The 18888-nt window shown below is 38.0% G+C and overlaps 1 protein-coding gene across 4 annotated transcripts in view; it reads left to right on the top strand.

The window, feature by feature from the left end:
* The window catches only part of FAM160A1 (family with sequence similarity 160 member A1), a 94528-nt gene that overhangs the window by 60216 nt on the left and 15424 nt on the right, over positions 1-18888 (top strand). For all 4 annotated transcript variants that reach the window (XM_030449583.1, XM_030449580.1, XM_030449581.1 and 1 more), the window contains 3 exons: positions 679-837; positions 3033-3119; positions 14999-15166. In XM_030449583.1, coding sequence (XP_030305443.1) covers positions 679-837; positions 3033-3119; positions 14999-15166 — 414 coding nt within the window. The remainder of the gene's footprint in view (positions 1-678; positions 838-3032; positions 3120-14998; positions 15167-18888) is intronic.

Raw genomic sequence — 18888 nt, 5'->3', positions numbered from 1 at the left:
CATCTGTAAGCCTTGCTGTCACTGGAAACAATGTCTATGCAGCAACTTATTTCAGGGTTTTTTATCTGTTCCCTTATCCTTTCCACATAAAAAGAAAGGAGAATACAAAATTACAGTTACTTTTTTTTTCTTTTTTCTAAGTGGATGCTGAGTTCAAATACCAAGGAATGAAAGTCAACATGTATCTGTTGTCTGTGTGAGCCCACATTTTTGTTGATGGGGTACTTTCCCCCTCCATTTATAATGTTTCTTACTTCCTAGTAAAATCCCTTTATATACATATGTTTAAGCAGTAACATTTCAACCAGCAAAGAAAGAAAAGGTGTAGATATATGACAGTGATGGTGTCTTCTGAGAGAGACTGCAGCGAAGTTTAAAATTATTTTTTTGGTATTTGAAAGGCAATTACAACTTTGGATTAAAAAAATATAAAATCAGACAACCTGCTTTTCCCCATTCCTTTCCCCTAAATACCAGCTCTTGGAAGAAGGATATTATATGGAATGCTCTTTAAAATATTCACCTCTTTCTGTCACAGATCTTTCAAAAGGAAGTTAAATCATCTCAACACTCTCTTATGTTGCTGAAACTGTCAAGAGAAACAATTTGTGGCATTGCTATGCAAGGAGATGGGCAGTTGGAAAGTCAATTTATTTCCCTTCTGTTTTTGAAATAAAGGTGCTTGCAACAGGACTAAGTGGCCTCTATTCCTCTTTGCCTACAAAGCTGGAAGAAAAAGGAGAAGAGTGGCACTGCCTGCTGAAGGACGACTGGCTCTTGTCACCAGCCCTTGTACAATTCATGAATTCACTTGAATTTTGCAATGCTGTGATACAGGTAATGGAGCTCTTGGCCTGTCCTTTTGATGTAGTTGTTTTATATATATTCTGCTAAATTTGTTTACTTCTTTCAATGCCATGGAGTTTTAAGTTTTACTGATGTAAGTTGCTTATAAAATTGAGTACTTTGTGCTCTTTGTCCTGACTGTAGGAATGATTTAATATGATTTTATTTTTTTTTAGGTGACAAATGTTTCAAATGAAAGCAGTAAATTTGTGTTGGCTTGATATTTTGTTATGTAACTGGGAGGATTTTCTGTTTATAAAAAACAAAACAAAACAAAAAAACTGTGTTGTACTTTAATACCACTGTTTTTATGAAAAGTAAATAGAATGCCTTTACATGTAGGAAAATGTACCCTTTTTATGTATTTAAGCACTGAAAAACATTCTGTGTTTGTCTAAGCTCTTATATAGAAAACAATCTGTTTTGCCTGTTGGGAAGTACTGCATAAAGAAAGGTTTCCAAGCAGAATTTAGGTATCAGCCTATAAATTAATTTTAGATTCATCTGTTTTGAATCCACTCCTTGTTCTTAATGATTATTTCCTGATACAATTTTTTTCTGCTTTGATCCCTTACTATTTTATTTTTTTTTCTAAATATAAAGTGAGATTTTTTTCTTTTTATGCTGGTTCTCAAGGCTAGGTAACCCTACAGAACTTTTGCCTAGTATTTTATTAAAACATGATAAAAATTCTTCAGAAGCTATGGATTTCTGTGTTCCTTTAAGAAGCGTGCTGAAGAGGACTGAAAATTTAGTCACATTTACTGCTAAATAAAAGATTTGCTTTAGTGTGCAAATGTAGAGATGTGTGCAAAGTACAGTAAAGCAATTGACTTAAAGCAGTGAACAAGTGAAAATAATAGTAGCTGTCATTGTTTAAATGCAGCATACAAGGCTTTTAAGATGTATGTTTAAACATGAAGAGGAGACAATACTCATTTTGGTGTCTGAAGCACCATTTTTCTACAGATTCTACATCTGCAGGAGGTCATATTTGGTACCTTTTTAAAGAAATTGATGCAAAAGTTGTTGCAGGCAAATTAAAGGAGAGCATATAATTTTTAAACCACTTCTCCAATAAGCTCAAAATAGTTAAGGATCTTGAGCTGACACAGAGAAAGAACAGCTTCTGACTGCTGTTTGGTTGTGTCTTTTTAGTCTTCAGCTGAGCTGAAAACTCAGTTACTGCAGGAATTTTTGCACTGTGCATTGGGTGGTTTTCCATGGTGTGGCTGTTTCTGTGTTGACCCAAAAATGTTGGCCAGAGATTAAAAAGGGACAGTGAAACCAAGACCTCTTGACATTTACTACTTTCACTCTGGATCACAGCATAGGAAAGGCAGCACTTTTTCTTTTCTTTTCTAAAGTAAGAGATACAAATTAAAGGAAGTCTGGGACAAATTTAAAGTGGGAGAATGTATTTTGTGGCCACATGTAGGCTGTACCATTTGTCAAATTCAAACAGAATATATTAACTTGGAATGCTTCTAAATGGAATATTTTTTTTTAAATCAAATTTCTTTTTAAATACATGAATTGATAATGTGTTTTCTTTGTGAAAACAAAATTAATTCTTCAGTATAAATAGATTTTGGCTTCAACTAACAGTTCACTTTTTAGAGATCTTAACCAATCTATTGAATGAGTAATGTAGGTTATGTTTACATTTCTGTTTGGTTTACAGTGGTTGGGAGAAGGCCACGTGAACAGTATGCCCTTACCTCATAGCTAGAGCATGCTTTAGTTTACCTACTGTTGAGCCACAGGAAAGCAGCTCTTCTGCTTTTTCTTCCAGGAAGAGGACAAATTAACAGTGTCAAATCCACCTTAAGGTCACCCTGGCGAGGTTGCAGGAGCTCACTGTAGAACATCAATTTTTCCTTTGATGCATAGATACACATATTTTTGTTTCCACGAGTTCATCTTTGTCAGCATGCAGGGAGGCTGAAAAGCCCAGTTCTATGAATTTGGCAGGCTTACAGTAATTAAACATAGTTTGTGTATTTCTGTGAAAAAGTAAAAATCTTCAAATACCTGAATCATAGCAAATGCTGCTGAGCAGGACAAATGATCATGTTTTATTAAAAGGGAAAGGGGTTTGGTAGTCATAAATGGTAGCCTGTGTCCCATCTTGCCTTAAATGTCACTGTAATTGCTGTATGCCTTTCTCTTCCTCACCCTATTAGGTGGCACATCCCTTGATACGTAACCAGCTTGTACATTACATTTACAATGGATTTTTGGTACCAGTAATGGCTCCAGCTCTCCATAAGGTCAGTGGTGTGGGCAAGCGTGACGTGAAACGATAACAGGCAAAAGCTTTGTGGATGATCTCTCTGTAAACATATTATTAAAGGTACTGTCAGCAGTGACTTCCATATAAATGAGTAAGTTTCTGGGCTAACTTTCCATCTTTTGATACTTTCTATTTACACTATGTAGATTATTGAGCAAGATAAAGGTATTTCTGAAAATGCTTAAAATCCTTCAGGCGAAACGAAGAACCAAAATATTTTTCTTGCACTAAGTTGATGCATCATCAAAAAGCTGTCACCTCTTAGGCAACATTTTATCATAGCAGATGTGTGTTTGAGGATTTTTTTTTTTTATTCCAAATGATTTTTTTTTCATCCAGTCAAGAGATATTATGCTAATTTTGTCAAAGATAGTATTGATTTTTTGCTTCCTTATCACAGCTGGTAGAGTTATTTTCATGAAGTGGAGAAGAAATGGAGTTTGGTATCAGTTTTCTAATGTAATAGGCTGTGATTTATGGTGCTTTGAAAAAAAAACCGAATTATTTTTCTTTGATTTTTGCGGATTGTCCATGAGTGTCCATTCTCAGTGATGTTGGTGAATTACTTAGGATTTTTTTGTTAGGCTGCAGGAAAGTGCATTTACAACTGTTGTAAAACATGTCAATTAACAGTCTTCATTGGTCTGTAAGAAGAACACCTTGACTGAGGAAAAAAAGTAAGAACTACTGAGAGAAGAAAACCCACCAAAAGTGTGAGGAGAGGGCTGATAAATTATTTTTTGAAAGTCTGCTAGTTCTTACTAAGTGCCAAGCAGAAAGCACTGCACCTGTTCCATTTTCAAAGGGGCCAGTGAAACATCATACCCTGCTTTTTAGTCTAGGACTTGTCTTGGCAGTGCACACAATTCTTTGTTCTAGGTAGTCACTTACCAAGAAAATAATAAGCAGTGTAGCATCTTCCTCGATGATTTGACAGATCTCAAACATTTGGAAACTTGATGAGGGCTGAAATAAAATTTGCTTGTGATGAAGATTAAGGCTGCAATGTGGCACTGAGATCACCTCCTTACCTGGGAGTAGTATTTTCTATTTCTGTGTCTTAATTTAATCTCTTACCAAGACTGGGAATTAGGATCAGAAATGAGAAGCTAACCAGCCGTAGGTCAAGGTTATGGGTATGAAGGGAGATATCAGAATGTAGCTGTGGGATTCTGGTTTTAGTGGGTACTACTTTTAGTTCTGAAGTATTTAAGACAAATTTTAGGATATTTTGAATTTTACCACACTGCCGAATGACATTCTCATTGGTCAGTAAATCTGCTAACCCTCTACTGGTTTTATTGTTTCCCTGCTGATTTAAATTTAAATAATTTAAAGCATGCTGTTCTGATTAGATTTTTTTATGTGATGGAAATTTTATTGAACCTCATTTATATACTCTGAAATTGGGTGAAATCATACTTCTCTTGAACAGGGAGGTGTTGGCTGCTAACATACATGAGTTTCAAGCCTAAATCTTTCCAGAACCCCTGCATTCTGTGTGGTCCCTCATTCTTCCATTACTAAACCTTTCCTTGACTGGCATTAAATTTGACTTCTTCCTCTTTAAAAATTCACTACTCAAACGTATGAACTTCAAACACATTTGATGGAGAAGATGGATTGCACCATCTAGTGGATCTGATACCAGGCTCCCACAAGTGTGAGACCAAAACTCCATAGCAAAAGGAAACAAGTTAGAGGCACAATTGACCTCTGCAGTCTTTCTGTGCTGTGCCCCACATTAATTTAACAGAAAATAAATATTTTACATCTTTGCTTTAGGGGCAGATGTCTATGTGCTAAGACAGATAATTATGCTGTAACAGCTCTTTCACACATTACATTAATTTTGAGTTGCCATTGAAAAGATTCATGGTAAGTTGAGGAGAAGGCTTAAAAACTGTATCATCCATTTGGGGACTTAAGTGTTGTAATTGACCTTTAGGTTAAGAAAAAAGTGTGAAGGGCCAAAATAAGAAAGGCCAGATGCACCACAGTTCTTTTTAAAACAGCAATTCTTTCATTGGGTACAATATTAAATGTATCTTGATTTTGCTTTTAAACTCAAAGAAGTTGGTTTTGTAGCCTAAAGTCTACTTGTGGCTGAAGATTTTGGATTTTATCCAGTTATTCAGTTTGGGTTGTTCTGACTTACTCTGGGTCATGGGTTCAAATACAGTGGGTAATAGAGCATGGTATAAATATCTGATTAGAAAGACTTATCTCTGGAAGGTTAAAGGGGAGAGGTGGTAAGAAGAGATGATAATTATTGTTATATCTTCCTAAAGTGCTCCTGGAAATCTTATTTCTAGAATTTAACTGGTATGAAACAGCTGCTTTTTGATAACTCTTGGTGATAGGGAAGAAAGGGAAGGAGTCCAGACTTCATCTGGCGTTCAGGCCTTAATGTCCCACATCCCATCTGGTACCCATGATTCTACTTTAATTTAAAAATTGGAAGGGAGGTGAACTTCTGGCTCTGCTCTTGAATGACTATTGGGTAGGCATGCTACTTCAGACCTATTATATCTGAGCTATGTTCTAGTTTTTCTTCAAAAAGTAATGTTTTGAGGAAAAAACTGCTCTGCACCAAGACACACACTTCCATTTTTTGGTTTTGCAATGATGGCTTCAGTCAAGAGTGTAGGCATCTAGGAAAAAAGTCTTAATTTCTGCTCTCAGTGTGTTAGAACTTAGTTTCTCTTAGTTTTCTCTTCAGCTGCAACATAAACAAATGTTAATGTGAGTTCCTGTCTGATGACAAAATCAAATTCAGTTGATTCAAGTATATGAAAAAAATAAGCCCAACAGCTGTACAAGCATTGTTAGATAAACTGTGTAATTAATGGTCTTATTAGCTCTTCATCACACATTAACTCATGTGTGTAACAACAACATCATTTTGCCTTTGCAGCTGATGTATTCAGATATAAGCAAAATGTCTGGTACAAGGAATGTTACTTGCTTTTGGATAAAGCTAAACCTACATTGCAGATGATAGTTGCTGGGCAGTCTCTTCCTTCCTCTTGCCTTCACAGAATCACACAGTGGGTGAGGCTGGCAGGCATCACTGGAGATCATTCTGTCAAATACCCCTGCTCAGAGCAGGGTCAGCTATAGGATCTATCTGAATGGCAGCACAGCCTATCAGCTACTCCCAGTTTTGTAACATCCATGAGCTTAGATGAGCTTTCACTTTATCTCATTATCTAGGTCATTAATGAAGATATTAAACAGTATTTGCCAGAGTGTAGATCATGCATCACTGGTCTCTAGGTGGACTTTGCATTGCTGATCACAATCCTTTGAGCCCAGAAGTCCTACTGGTTTTTTGATCCACCTCACTGTCCACTTATCCAATACATTCATGAGGATGTTGTACAACAGTGCTGAAAACTTTGCAAGATAAATAATAACTGCTCTCCATTTCTTCATTGGGCCAGTAGAAGGCTATCAGATTAGTCAGTCTTGCTTTCCCCTTTGTAAGTCCATGATGGATGTCCATGTCCATGGGATGGAGTCCATGATGGTGTCCCAGTCACCACCTTCTCCTTAATGTGTTTGGAAATGACATTCCCAGGGTCCAACATGAGGCTGACCAGAGTGTAGTTCCATGGGTCACACTTCTTAAAGACTGGAGTGTTATATGCTTATATCTGATCCTTAGAAGCCTCTTCTGATAGCCACAGCCTTTCAAAAACCAGGAGTGGCCTCAGCAGTCAAGATACAACCTGTCAGTCCCCATGGAGTCACACATGCCCAGTTTGTTTTAGATGTTCCCTAACCTGGTTCCCCTCCCCTAAGGGTAAGTCTCCCTTTCCCCAGACTTCCACTCTCATTTCAGGGGCCTGAGATTACCAAAGGCAAATCTTGTCAGGAAAGACCAAGGTGAGAAAGGTGTTGAGTACTGTGGCCTTTTCCATGTTTTTTTTCACCAGGTTCCCTTCCCTATTCAGCAGTGGGCACACATTTTTCAGTCTTTCTTTTGTTGTTGAAGCCCTTCTTCAACTCCAGATGGCCTTTGGCTCTACTAATCCTTTCCCTGCACCCTCAGGCAGTTTTTATATATTCTTCCTGGGTTACCTGTCCCTGCTTATATCTCTTCATGTTTAGTTTGGTTAGGAGTTCCTAGTTCATCATGGAGACTGTCTCCTTTCCTTCACTTTATTCTCTTCTCCCAACTTAAAACATTGGACTATTAAACAAGACTTTTGGTAGAAGTAGCATCAGAGTCTTAGTAAGGAGAATTTCAGTGAAGTTAGTTCAGAATTCCAGTAAGTGGTCCAAAGCATTGAAGTATGTGTACGTGTGATCCTGAAATGCCTGTAGCATTTATGGGACTCCACATTAAGTTCTGCCTTTTTTAAATTTTGGCAGATTGTCTCCCTATACACACTTACTATGTACAACTGTTTACAGCTGTACAGTTCACTGTGCAAATGGAACAGTGTAAGGGCGTTGAGAATAAAAATGTGTTTCTATGAAAAAGTCAGTGGGTGAGGAGACCAACATATTTTGCTTGGTGTGATTTTCATAATTTTATCTCAGGAAGCTAGTATGGAGCTGAAAAAAAAAATTACTAGTTCTTCTTTTTTTCCAGTTATGGAAGTTTTAAATTGATTGGACTAGCTAGCTGGTTAGCTTGAAATAACCTGGTTTTTTCACAGTGAGATCTGTGAAAGTTATTTATGTCACAGATTAACTGCGAAGTGCGTAAATAACCCAAACATTCATAAGCTTATGACTCCTTAACTTCAGTTCTCCAAGTTAAGTATCCTAAATATAGCACGTTCTTGTAGATTAATTTATACCTGTACTAGTGTTGTCACTTTGTGTGGGTTGTCAATCCCTCCTTACATGTGTAGGTGGGATAAATATGTTCCTATCTCAGAAGCTGCACGCTGCTGAGGAGGAGAAAGAGCCCAGATTTGAGTTACGTAGCTGGGGATGGGCACTGGCTGGGCTGGGCTGGGCAGCCCTGTCTTGTCATTTGGTTATCTGGATTTTATTGTACGTTTCACAAAAGATTCACAAAAGAGCTCCCTCCCTTACACCTGACATCTGAGTTTCTTTAGACATCAAAAAAAATGATTCCATTACATTGTTCCTGGGGGTTTGTCCTTATGCAAGGTCACAAATTCCTTGTTTCTGTACAAATCCTGTTAAAAGCAGAAGGTACAAAATATTTTGTCCATGAAGATACACAGCTAAGTGGACCTCAATCCTATTGCACACTAACCTATCTAACATGGTATGCTGCTGTGTTAGTTCAATAATATTTGTTTGATGATTAAAACTTCTTGTTCAAACCATCTTTTATTTTTTCTGGTGTAAGTGGCTGGGATTCAAGAAAAATGAGACTACCTGGCAGAATCTGTTCTTAATTTAAGTCTGGTATTTTTTGATGGCATATCCATTGCAACTTGAAACAATGTATTTCTGTATGCTATATAGGTTTTGGTGCTTGGGAAAAAAATACTTCTGAGAAGGTGTAATTCTGCTGATGCACAGAGCCATACCATTAAATTTCTGTGGCACGTTTCTTTGGTTATTTCCTGCTTCACTTTAAAAATGAACATTTTGGAGCTCTTTCAAAAAGAAGATATAATGTCTTCTAGGGCCAAATTGTACAAGGGTCCAAGTGGTCAAACAAGAGTCATGTTCTCTTCAGTCAAAACCTAATTGAAATCCCAGAGTGAAACCAGAATAACCCAAGGTTTTAACCAGTTCTGCTGAAGGCAGTTTTGCCTTAAGTCTTCATACACTTGGAAGTAGAAAGGATTTATTTACCTTACTCTTTAGGTAGCTGCATCACTGTGGATGTCTGAGTGAAATCTTTTTCAGAAGACTTTTATTCATTTATTTGTTTGCTTGTTTGTTTGTTTGTTTTGCAGTCAAACCGATGTGCTAGATAATTAGGAGCCACACTGTGGCATATATAAAGATTATGTTACCTTTGCTACAACTCAGATTTGTTATATGCATCTCTTTACTGTAAGTGCATATGATTTAATATTGATTTGGTGTTCAGCGAGTGAGGGGAAAAGGTAGCTATTTGGAACCTCATGAGTTTATATAATTTGTGTTATTTCAGTTTATTGAAGCTAGTGCTACAATTTGGCAAATAACATGACAAAGGCAACTTTAATGTCTTAGCATTTACTGCTTTACTACATGGCATTTAATTGCTAGCTATGATTATTTTTCTACTTTGAAGGCTTGTTTTAATCAGAATAATGGAAAATTTTCCCAGCATTTCAGTGTAAAACATTGCTGTGGGTCAGGTCAGAACTGCTCTGTGGAAGTGCTGACATGGTTCCCTCAAACGGACCTCAGTTCTATTGGATACAAACCCATCTAAATGAAAACCTCTAACGTGGTATACTACTGTGTTAATTCAATAATACTTACTTGGTGATTACACAGCTCAGCTAGTGGGAAATGACCTGTAAATTATACTGTACAGATTAAAAAGAGCATCTTTATAAATATCCTACAATGCTGTCAGTTCCCATTTAGAAATAATACCATCTTTCATCTCACTGTAAAGCATTTAGATGGCTGCTGTAAAAATGTCCACAGTAAGTGTTACTGGAAAACTTTAAATAGTCTCTTGCTTTCGAGAAGTCCATCATTAGATACAAAACTTAGAGGTTACATCTTAAAGGTGCCTTTCACTTTTTGCATCAAACGCTGTAGTTGAGTTGAATTTTAACATGAATTTTGACATAAACCGAACCAGTTGACTAAAGTAAGCTGAGGGAAGTTGAAACAGTGTTGGTTTTCCTTCAGTGTGCAAACTTCTTTCCCTCATCCTGCTTGTGGCCTCTCTCTTTGGCAACACAAGTATTCATATGGGAAACTGAGTGAGGTTAAAACTCACCTTTATTTCCTGGATGGTTTTAACCTGAATCAATTCCCTGAGCCAATTCACTGTGTAGTGAAGTGAAGCATGAAGCCTTCTGCCTGTATAAGAAGGGGGCAAGAAGCTGGAAATGAATAGAAAGGAGAAGAGAGTGGGCATGGTTGCAATTTTTTATCAGTGGGGTGGGTTTATTCAGTTTTAAGTTGCTCATGGATCTAGAGGACAAGTTCTAATAAGGACATTTATGGTCTCTTCATAAGCAATATGAAATCCTTGTAGAGAAGGAAAGGAGTAATCATAATAGTGATATTCCTGTAAGAGAGCATGAAGCTGTAAATTAGAAAATATATTGTGTGGATCCCAAGGGAAAATAGCCAGTAATAAAGAACCAGTGCAATTGGTCTAACACAGTGAGTGTAATATATTAAACTGAACTCACAATGACAGTAATTTCTGGCTCTTTGCTATTACTTGGCACAGTGACTTGTAAAAGCTGGATCTTTTTACAGTGTTCAGCCTCACCATCTAATCAGTCATCAGAGGAGGCAAGAAAAAAATTTGCTAGAAATTATTACATAATTAGAGAAGGCTAAAAGTGTCTTTCTGTTTTCAGTCATCTCTAATCAAATATCAGTGTGATATCTCTCATTCCCTTTTGTAGCAGATTACATCTTCAAAAAGATCTATAATAACGGATTGTTTTAAAGAAAAACATGTGGATGAGGCTTTAAATTGTATCTTTAGATGTGCATGTTAACATTTAGATGTATACTGAAAAAAATTTGCAACAATTTGTTATTGTTACAAGTACAGTTAATGAAAATAGAACTGGTAGAATACCAGTCTAATTAAAGCAGTGGGTATGGATTTTTCTCATTTTTCACTTTCAATCCTACAATTTTTTTCTTAGGAGCAAAGATTTCTCTAGTCTTTACCATTAGTAGAAAGGACCAAATGCAAGGAATGCTGCTTGTTGATTTTTATTTTTGTGGTTGTGGCAGTGTTGGATTGTAATATTGCAATATCTTCATAAAAACATAGCTTGACATTTGGTTACTTAGCAAAAGGCTTTTCTAGAAAAATATCATGCCTTAGTTTTATTAATCTCCTTTTCTCATGGTATTTTTCTAGATACTGAAATTATTAGAGGCAAAGAATTTTCAAATAAAATTATTGGATTTGTGGATGTGTGAAAGTTTTGGCTTGCTTTTTATCAAAATTTCGAAGATGTTCAGTTCTGGGGACTAGCTAAGTTACTTTTACTACAGTCCAATTTCTCTATGTTTACAACGTTTTGTAAGCTGACTGTAGTCACATGCTTGACATGGATATTAAATGTTTCATTCTCTAGGAACATTTGTTCTTTTGTTATTTACCTAAGGTACTGATTTGAATTTATTAGAAAGGATTTCCCTACTTTCCCCTACTTTGTCTCATGAGACATTAGTTTAAGGAGAGACAGACAGCAAGTTGTGTGAATGAAGCTTAGCAGTGTAGCTTTGGTAACTTAGAAAACTGAGAAAACAGAGATCTTTAATTATAACTGCCCAAACTGAGCAAGTCTCACTTCTAGTACTCAATGTATTATGTATGAATGCCATCTGTAGAAAGGGTTTACAGAGTTAAAAGGATTTTTGCCAAAGCTGGATTTTGCCTACTGTAACTGATTTGCAACATCCTTCTCTGGTTAATTGCAAAAAAAGTGAGTTCTCTAGGGGTTCATTCAGAACAGGTTAATGTGTCCCATTGAGTAAAAGGAAAATTAGCTTCATGGAGCTAAAATTAATCTTGTTGAGTATTTCTCGAGGTGCCTCAAATATTTAAAGTTACACTTACTCTCAGATAAGGGAGAAGCAAACCCAGAATGTAAATTGGCAAAATAAATACAATTGTAAAAGCTCAGATGTCTGCTTGCCAGGTTAATTCTCTTTCCCTAAGCTGCATACGTGGCTTTCATTTCCAATGCTGAAAAGCAGTATTTTGGTTTGATTTGATCTTGTGAGGATCCAGAAGGATGGTGTCTGGGCTGGTTCATGTGGACAAGTTGGCCACAAAGTCTGACTGAGAGATAGAGCTCTGAAACTTCTGGAACATGATAGCACTGGAATAGTAGAGTGTGAGCTTGCCTGCTCTGAGTGTAGCACAGTGAACTGTGAAATAGATCCTTGATTCCTTTAATGCAAAAGTTTGAAGGACTGTTGTGGATAAGCCAGGGAAAAAATGAAAAAGGATTCTTACAAATCCATTCAAATGTTAACAAAACTTAGTCTTCTTCCCTCATTCTCAGGAAATGATAAAGCAGATTCTTCTTTCCCAAGAAGAACTAAAAATGAAGTGTAATGCAACAGCCTGCACATAAAACCTTAGTTCAAGCAATTAAGATTTAACAAGGTTATAAGTAACTCCTTTCTGATCTATTTGGCCATCATTAATCATTGGTTGGTGCTTCCAGCTCTGTTTTGTGCTCTCAGTGAGGTATTGTCTACGATAAATATAATTTCTTTTTTTGCCTCATCCCCAGGCTGTTAGGAGCAATGAACATCCTCTCAGAACTGAACATTTCCAAAGTAGTCTCTAGCTGGCTTTCTCTGCTCTTTGTTTCATTCATGATACACACTCTGAAATGCATGTGCATTTCTCTCACTGATACAAATGTAGGATGAGTTATCCAGAGAGCATCCATTTCATAAAAAGATCACTGCCCTGGTGTATCTGCTGGCTTTTTGTTCTTTAATTTACAGTTCTGGCATTTTATACATATACATAGGCCAGTTCCTCAGCTGTCAGTGAACATCTGCAAAACCTACAGCCCAACAATGTGCTTCTTTTTCCCTATAAAGGATGAAGGAGAAGTGACACAGAGACATAATGATGTATTTCTTCGGCCTGGCCTTTCCTTGGCAAGAGGGTTTAAACTCTTTGAACTGAATGCTATCATAATGATATCACATGATGGATTTCCTTGGCTTTGCTTTTTACAGTTTGCTGCTGAAAAAAAAAAAAAAAAAAGTCAGTTCTCAGGGTAGCAGTTAACAGCTTTAATCAGAAAGCCTTTCTTTTTTAGCTCACCTTTTGACTATTGCAGAAGGAAAAAAAAAAAAAAAAAAGAAGAAAAAAAAAAAAGTTAATCTCTGACCCTGTGAGATTGGTTTCACAACCCTGGCTTCTTTCCTGAGCAGGTTTTTTGGGTTTTTTTGTTTGGTTGAAATGTGGCAGTAGTCCTCTAGATAAGTGTATGTGTGCATAGGCATGTTTTTTTTTATCATATTTACAGTAATACATAATTTGAGTTATGTCTGTAGCCACAGTCCTAATGCTGGTAATTTGTAACTTTGGGGTGCTCAACCTAGTAATTTTTTATTCTTTTTTCACTTGACACTTGTAGGGAAGGGAGGAAAAATTAATTCATAAACTGTATTTTGAGTTGGAATATATGCTAGTAGATATTATTATGTGAAAGAACTATATTCTTATTTTTTTCTTTTGGTATTGCTGAACATACAGCTGCAAATCTTGAAAATCTGTCAAGCTGTTGCTTACTTAGTCTTTAAGAGCTGAAAGATCCTGTGGAAATGTGCCTCATTCATTTCCTCTCACTGTCATATTTTAGTGCTTGATTTTGACCAACCTTACTGCAATAAATCCAGCGGGTGAACTTATTTTCCATCCTGGTGAAAAACTACTACTTCACTTTTTTTCTAGTCCCAAAATGAGCTAGTATCCCACTCACATATGGATGGTGTAGCTAAGTATTCAAACAAAGCCCCAGAATGACCTTAGGTTCAGAGCTTCTCTGTGCTCTCCTCACTGGTGTCCATGGGTCTCCATGATGTCTGCAAGCTGCATGCAGCATTTCTGTGTTCTGTGTAACCAGCCAGAAGCAGCTTGTGTAATAAATGCTTTAAAGAGAACATTGGCAGCATGAACATTGCTGTGTACGTGGCTAACATGCAGCAAAATGGAAGAGGAATTTTAATATTTACAGCATGTTACGTAACTGCTGCCCTTCTGAGTATTTTCTAAATCCTCTTAGCTCTTATGTGACAGCTTTGATTCTTTTTTTTTAATAAAATCAGTCTTTCCATTTATCCTGCTAAGTTTGGTAAACAAAAGATGTTTAATACTTCCTTTCATATAGGCAGGTTCTTGTATTTAAGGGTTTATCTTTGTGCACTTAAGCTTATTAGGTTCCTAGGTAACTATTTTTTAAAAAGCTGACTTTGCAACACTGGTGCATGGTGCAGAGGTGGCTTTTGGAATTCTCTGTGCTTTGCCAGTGCACTCCATGAATAGATAAGCTCCAAAGGATTTCCATAAGGAGAGCAGTGTGGGTTATGGTATGCAAATGTCATATGGATATTTGAACTGCATTTCGAAACACAAGTAGTAGTGAAGATTTTAGGGTTTGCATGTATATATGTGCATACTCCTTCTGAAAACTGAGGTGAGGAACTGAGCTGCAGGAAGACAAAAAGAAGGAGAATTGTGGATAGCAAAATTCTGGATAGCTGAGGATTTTTTCTTTACATTTCTACAACCAAACCTAATTTGTACTTTACTTTGTGCTCAGTTGTTTTTAATAAAGTGGTAGATGCAGGTATTCATAACATCTCCTGAAGGATAACAGAAATTCTCCTGAAGGAAAACAGAAGTGTGATGCAGAAGAGCTGACATGGGCAGGAAGGTCGTAGAAAGCTTCTAGCATGATTTGGCTCCTTGATTGCAGTATGTGTGAGATTTGGGGTGTCGGTTTTAGGGAGGTTTTTTGGGTTTTTTCCTGGGCAAGCAAAGTAAGAAATGTGCTCAAAATGCTTGTGAGTCATTCAGAAATATGCGCTTCGCAAAATGTAAAGGAAAAGACCTCGATGTTTTTGTGGCAGTGCTGTGTGTGGAGATCTTCAGAGTTTTTGCCAGGCATACGGTTGCAGAGAATGCACAGCTGTCTCGTGTGGGTGGAATGCTTGCATTTACCTGCTTTTTGCTTGTAGGTGACCGTGGAAGAAGTGATGGCTACCACTGCATACCTGGATCTGTTTCTGCGCAGTGTCTCAGAGCCAGCCCTGCTCAAGATTTTCCTCCGTTTTATTCTGCTGCACCGCCACGAGAATGTGCACATCCTGGACACCCTCACCAGCCGCATCAACACCCCCTTCCGGGTAAGGCAGCAGGAGGTTTGGATACTCTGCGTGGATGTAGGTTAAATATTTACATGAGAGATTGCATATACTCAGTGGGGATCTGTTTAACCAGGAGTTTTCTCCCCACACCCACCGGTGCGATCTCTTCGCCCCCCTCATTTTTTCCTGTGTGATGACATTTAGCTACCACTCTACTAAGCTGATGAATGTGTGGGGTGAGATAGCGTGGGATGATGATTTATGGAAGTCTGGATTCAGATTCTGGATGCTGTTGAATTAGTGCTGCCATAGATAACTCACCTTGGGACCCATACATAGGCTTGTGGTGAGGAGCATTTTTGATCTTTGGAACTTTGCCAAGCACTGTGCATTTTCCAATAGCCTCCGTGGGAGACAATGGGAGCCCCATGAGGATTTCTCCAAATTGATTCACATGGTGAATCACTGCATTGCCAATATATTTCTCAGGAATTGAGTCTGTATTGTTGTAATATGTAACTGTGATGTTGCCTGCTTTCTTTTTTGATTAAAAGAAGGTGCTTTCTTGCTCAGGTGATCAGATGACTGCGTTTTCTTTGCCTTCACTCCCCTGTGTAGTGAGGTTTACTTCAGATTTGCAGTGAGCCCCTTCTCAGCCTGGGCACAATGCACCACAGTGGCTGGAGAGCTATCTGACAATAGTAAAGTTACCTTTGCTAACAGTTGGATCTTCTGGCAGAGAAAATGACTACTTGTTGCACTGGACTACCCTTCTGAACCTTGTTTGGCTGGCAGTCTTGGCTGAATCTTGTGTGCTGCACAGCTTTGTGGCTGACATAAAGAATATTGCTTTAGTGCAGGTACAAGAGAAGGCAGAACACCAGCATGTGCATTAAATTTGTATATTAGGAACAGTAGATTAATCTGAAATTTGTTTTGAAATGTGAGTGCATGCAAATATGGATATATTCTGCTTTTACTGCATCTCTAAGATGGATTAATTCTGAAAACAGAAGGAGATTCTGTCAGTACAAACTGTTGTCTCTGCTAATCATTAATTACTGTCTCATAGGCAAACAAGATGGGAATTGTAAAGACTTCTGCAGCCCTGAACAACTCAGGATCTCAGCTGAAATGGTTCTGTGATCCTAAATGAGTTTTCTGCAGTATAGCTTGCCCAGGTGCAAAAGCCAGAACTGCAGCCTTCTGTGTTTCTGTAGCACAAAAGCTACATGTGTTATTATTGATGAAAATACCTATTAATAATGAACAGGATTAAACTTACCTACAGACAAGCAGACAAAAGGACTTGTAAAAATACTATCCTCTTTGTCTCTTGAACATATATTAAATCTTTTTTTTTTAGATACAAAAATAGACTAGTTTTACTTCTTCAGATGATTCTTGATTTGCAATAGGGTCGCAAAGACAAATGGTTCCCCATAAACTGAAACTTCCTAAATATAGGAAAATTTAAGGCACTAGCTTTTTTTTTTTTTTTTTTTTTTTTTAACTTTCACAGTATATTGGAAAGTTAGACTTGGCTCAGAGTACATTTGTCAGAGGAAATGAGAATTTATGTCTGTTCCCTGGATAAAACACCTTGCATGCAAGGATCTATCTTCTTCCAAAAGCTTGTGGAGCTCTTAAATTCCTGTTCCTGTTAAGAACTCCAGTTCTGGTTATTTGTTCTTCTCTTGCCCTTTTACTTTCTCCATCTATTTCTGTAGACATGACATCTTTGGGTTATCTAGCACCCTCCTGTTGGCTCCAAGTACAAGCAGTGGCAGTGGTGGCAGGGCAACAAGTTTGAGCTCTACTTTGATTCACTGGAAGCTGGGTCAGAAGCATTCCCTGTTCTCTTGTCTCTGCTTTTGCCTTTCTCTGGTTCTTCTCCAGGTGTTCATTCAGTGACCAAACTAGGGAAGGCAGTCTAAGAAAATTTTCCTTTTCACTTTGCTGTTTAACTCTTCCACTGATACAGCTACTAAATGAGGGAAAATACATACATGTATATATATATGTTTTTAAGAAATAGATGCATTAATCTGGTCTTGATCACCACTGGCAGTCAATCATATTGCAGGGAAGCTGAGTCCCTGGTGTGAAAGAGAACTGTAAATGGTGAAACAAAGTCTTGAAGTTGACATTATTAAGAAAATGTGGGCTGGAGAGAGGAACATAGCAACGTGCTGCTGCAGAGCTAAAATAGAGCATTTTAACAGGGGGAGTGAGGGAAACACCTGCAGAGAAAGGGAGGAAATTCCATAGTGTGGAGGAGAAGACATGCCCAGGAAGGATGCTGGATTTAATCATGAACAAATTGTGAAGGTTGTTCAGCAACTGAAAAAATGAATTTGAGAACTATCTGTAGCTTCCTCCTTATTTTGTTCTAATCTTTTTCATTTGTTAGCTACTGAAAAGTGGAATTAATTTCATATATTAAAAATTTTAGTTTCCATACTAGAAGGAGAGGCAAGATTTAAACAGAAATTTGAAACTCCAGCAAATAATCAACTTATGCTAAATAATTCTCACAGGAGTCAGCTTCATCCTGGAGTCTAAGCCAGCTGTGAGGTTCTGATTCTAGGAGAGAGCAGTGCAGGAGGATGTGGCCAAGGAAACAGTTGTTGAGAGGCAGGGAAATGCTGGTGCTGTGGTCCATGAAAACCAGTGGAAGCTTACAGCTCAGGCTTCTACATGCTGGAAATAACTGTTCAGTCTGGCAAATGTCTGGCAGGTAGAAATTTACTGTGCAATAGCTTTGAAAGTGTTGTATGCATAATTAGTGACTGGCCTGTATCAGGAACAGTGTGGCCAGCAGGTCCAAGGAAGGGATTCTGCCCCTGTACTCAGCCCTGGTGAGGCCACACCTTGAGTACTGTGTCCAGTTCTGGGCCCCTCAGTTTAGGAAGGAGATTGAGGTGCTGGAGCAGGTCCAAAGGAGGGCAATTAGGCTGGTGAAGGTACTCAAGCAAATATCCTATGAAGAGAAGCTGAGGGAGCTGGGGATGTTCAGTCTGGAGAAGAGGAGGCTCAGGGGAGACCTCATCACTCTCTACAACTCCCTGAAAGGAGGTTGGAGCCAGGGGGGGGTTGGTCTCTTTTCCCAGGCAACTCTCAGCAAGACAAGAGGGCACGGTCTCAAGTTGTGCCAGGGGAGGTTTAGGTTGGATATTAGAAAGAATTTCTTTATGGAGAGAGTGATCAGACATTGGAATGGGCTGCCCAGGGAAGTAGTGGATTCTCCATCCCTGGAGATATTTAAAAAGAGACTGGATGTGGCACTCAGTGCCATGGTCTGGTAACTGCAGCAGTAGTGGATCAAGGGTTGGACTTGATCTCTGAGGTCCCTTCCAACCCAGTCAATTCTATGATTCTTTGAAAACAATCTGTAGAAGTAAGTCCATGTTTCTAGTCTGTCCTAAAACTTGTGTGAAAGTGAGATACCAATCACAGAATGGGTTTGACTTTTTGTGACTTTTGTCTCTACTGAGTTTGACTACTGAGAAAACCTAGTTAGGGATACATTTGATCAGACTTGTGCCAAAAAGTCAAATGTGAAATTCCAGCAAGTAGTCCTGTTCTTCTTTCCCTTCCTGGTCCCACAGAAAGGATCTTGATGCCTTCTTATGGTTCCCAGCCATTCAAGAGACTTGTAGTGGAGGGATTGTGAACACTTCATATAGTGAAGATTCTGTTTTTAAAATTATGTGTTTAGTCCTGCTCTATGTCAGTACATTAAGTATAGAAGCTTCTTA

This window comes from Calypte anna, chromosome 4A (genome assembly GCF_003957555.1).
Source record: "Calypte anna isolate BGI_N300 chromosome 4A, bCalAnn1_v1.p, whole genome shotgun sequence".
Lineage (NCBI taxonomy): Eukaryota > Metazoa > Chordata > Aves > Apodiformes > Trochilidae > Calypte > Calypte anna.
This window is presented reverse-complemented; position numbering and strand designations above follow the sequence as displayed.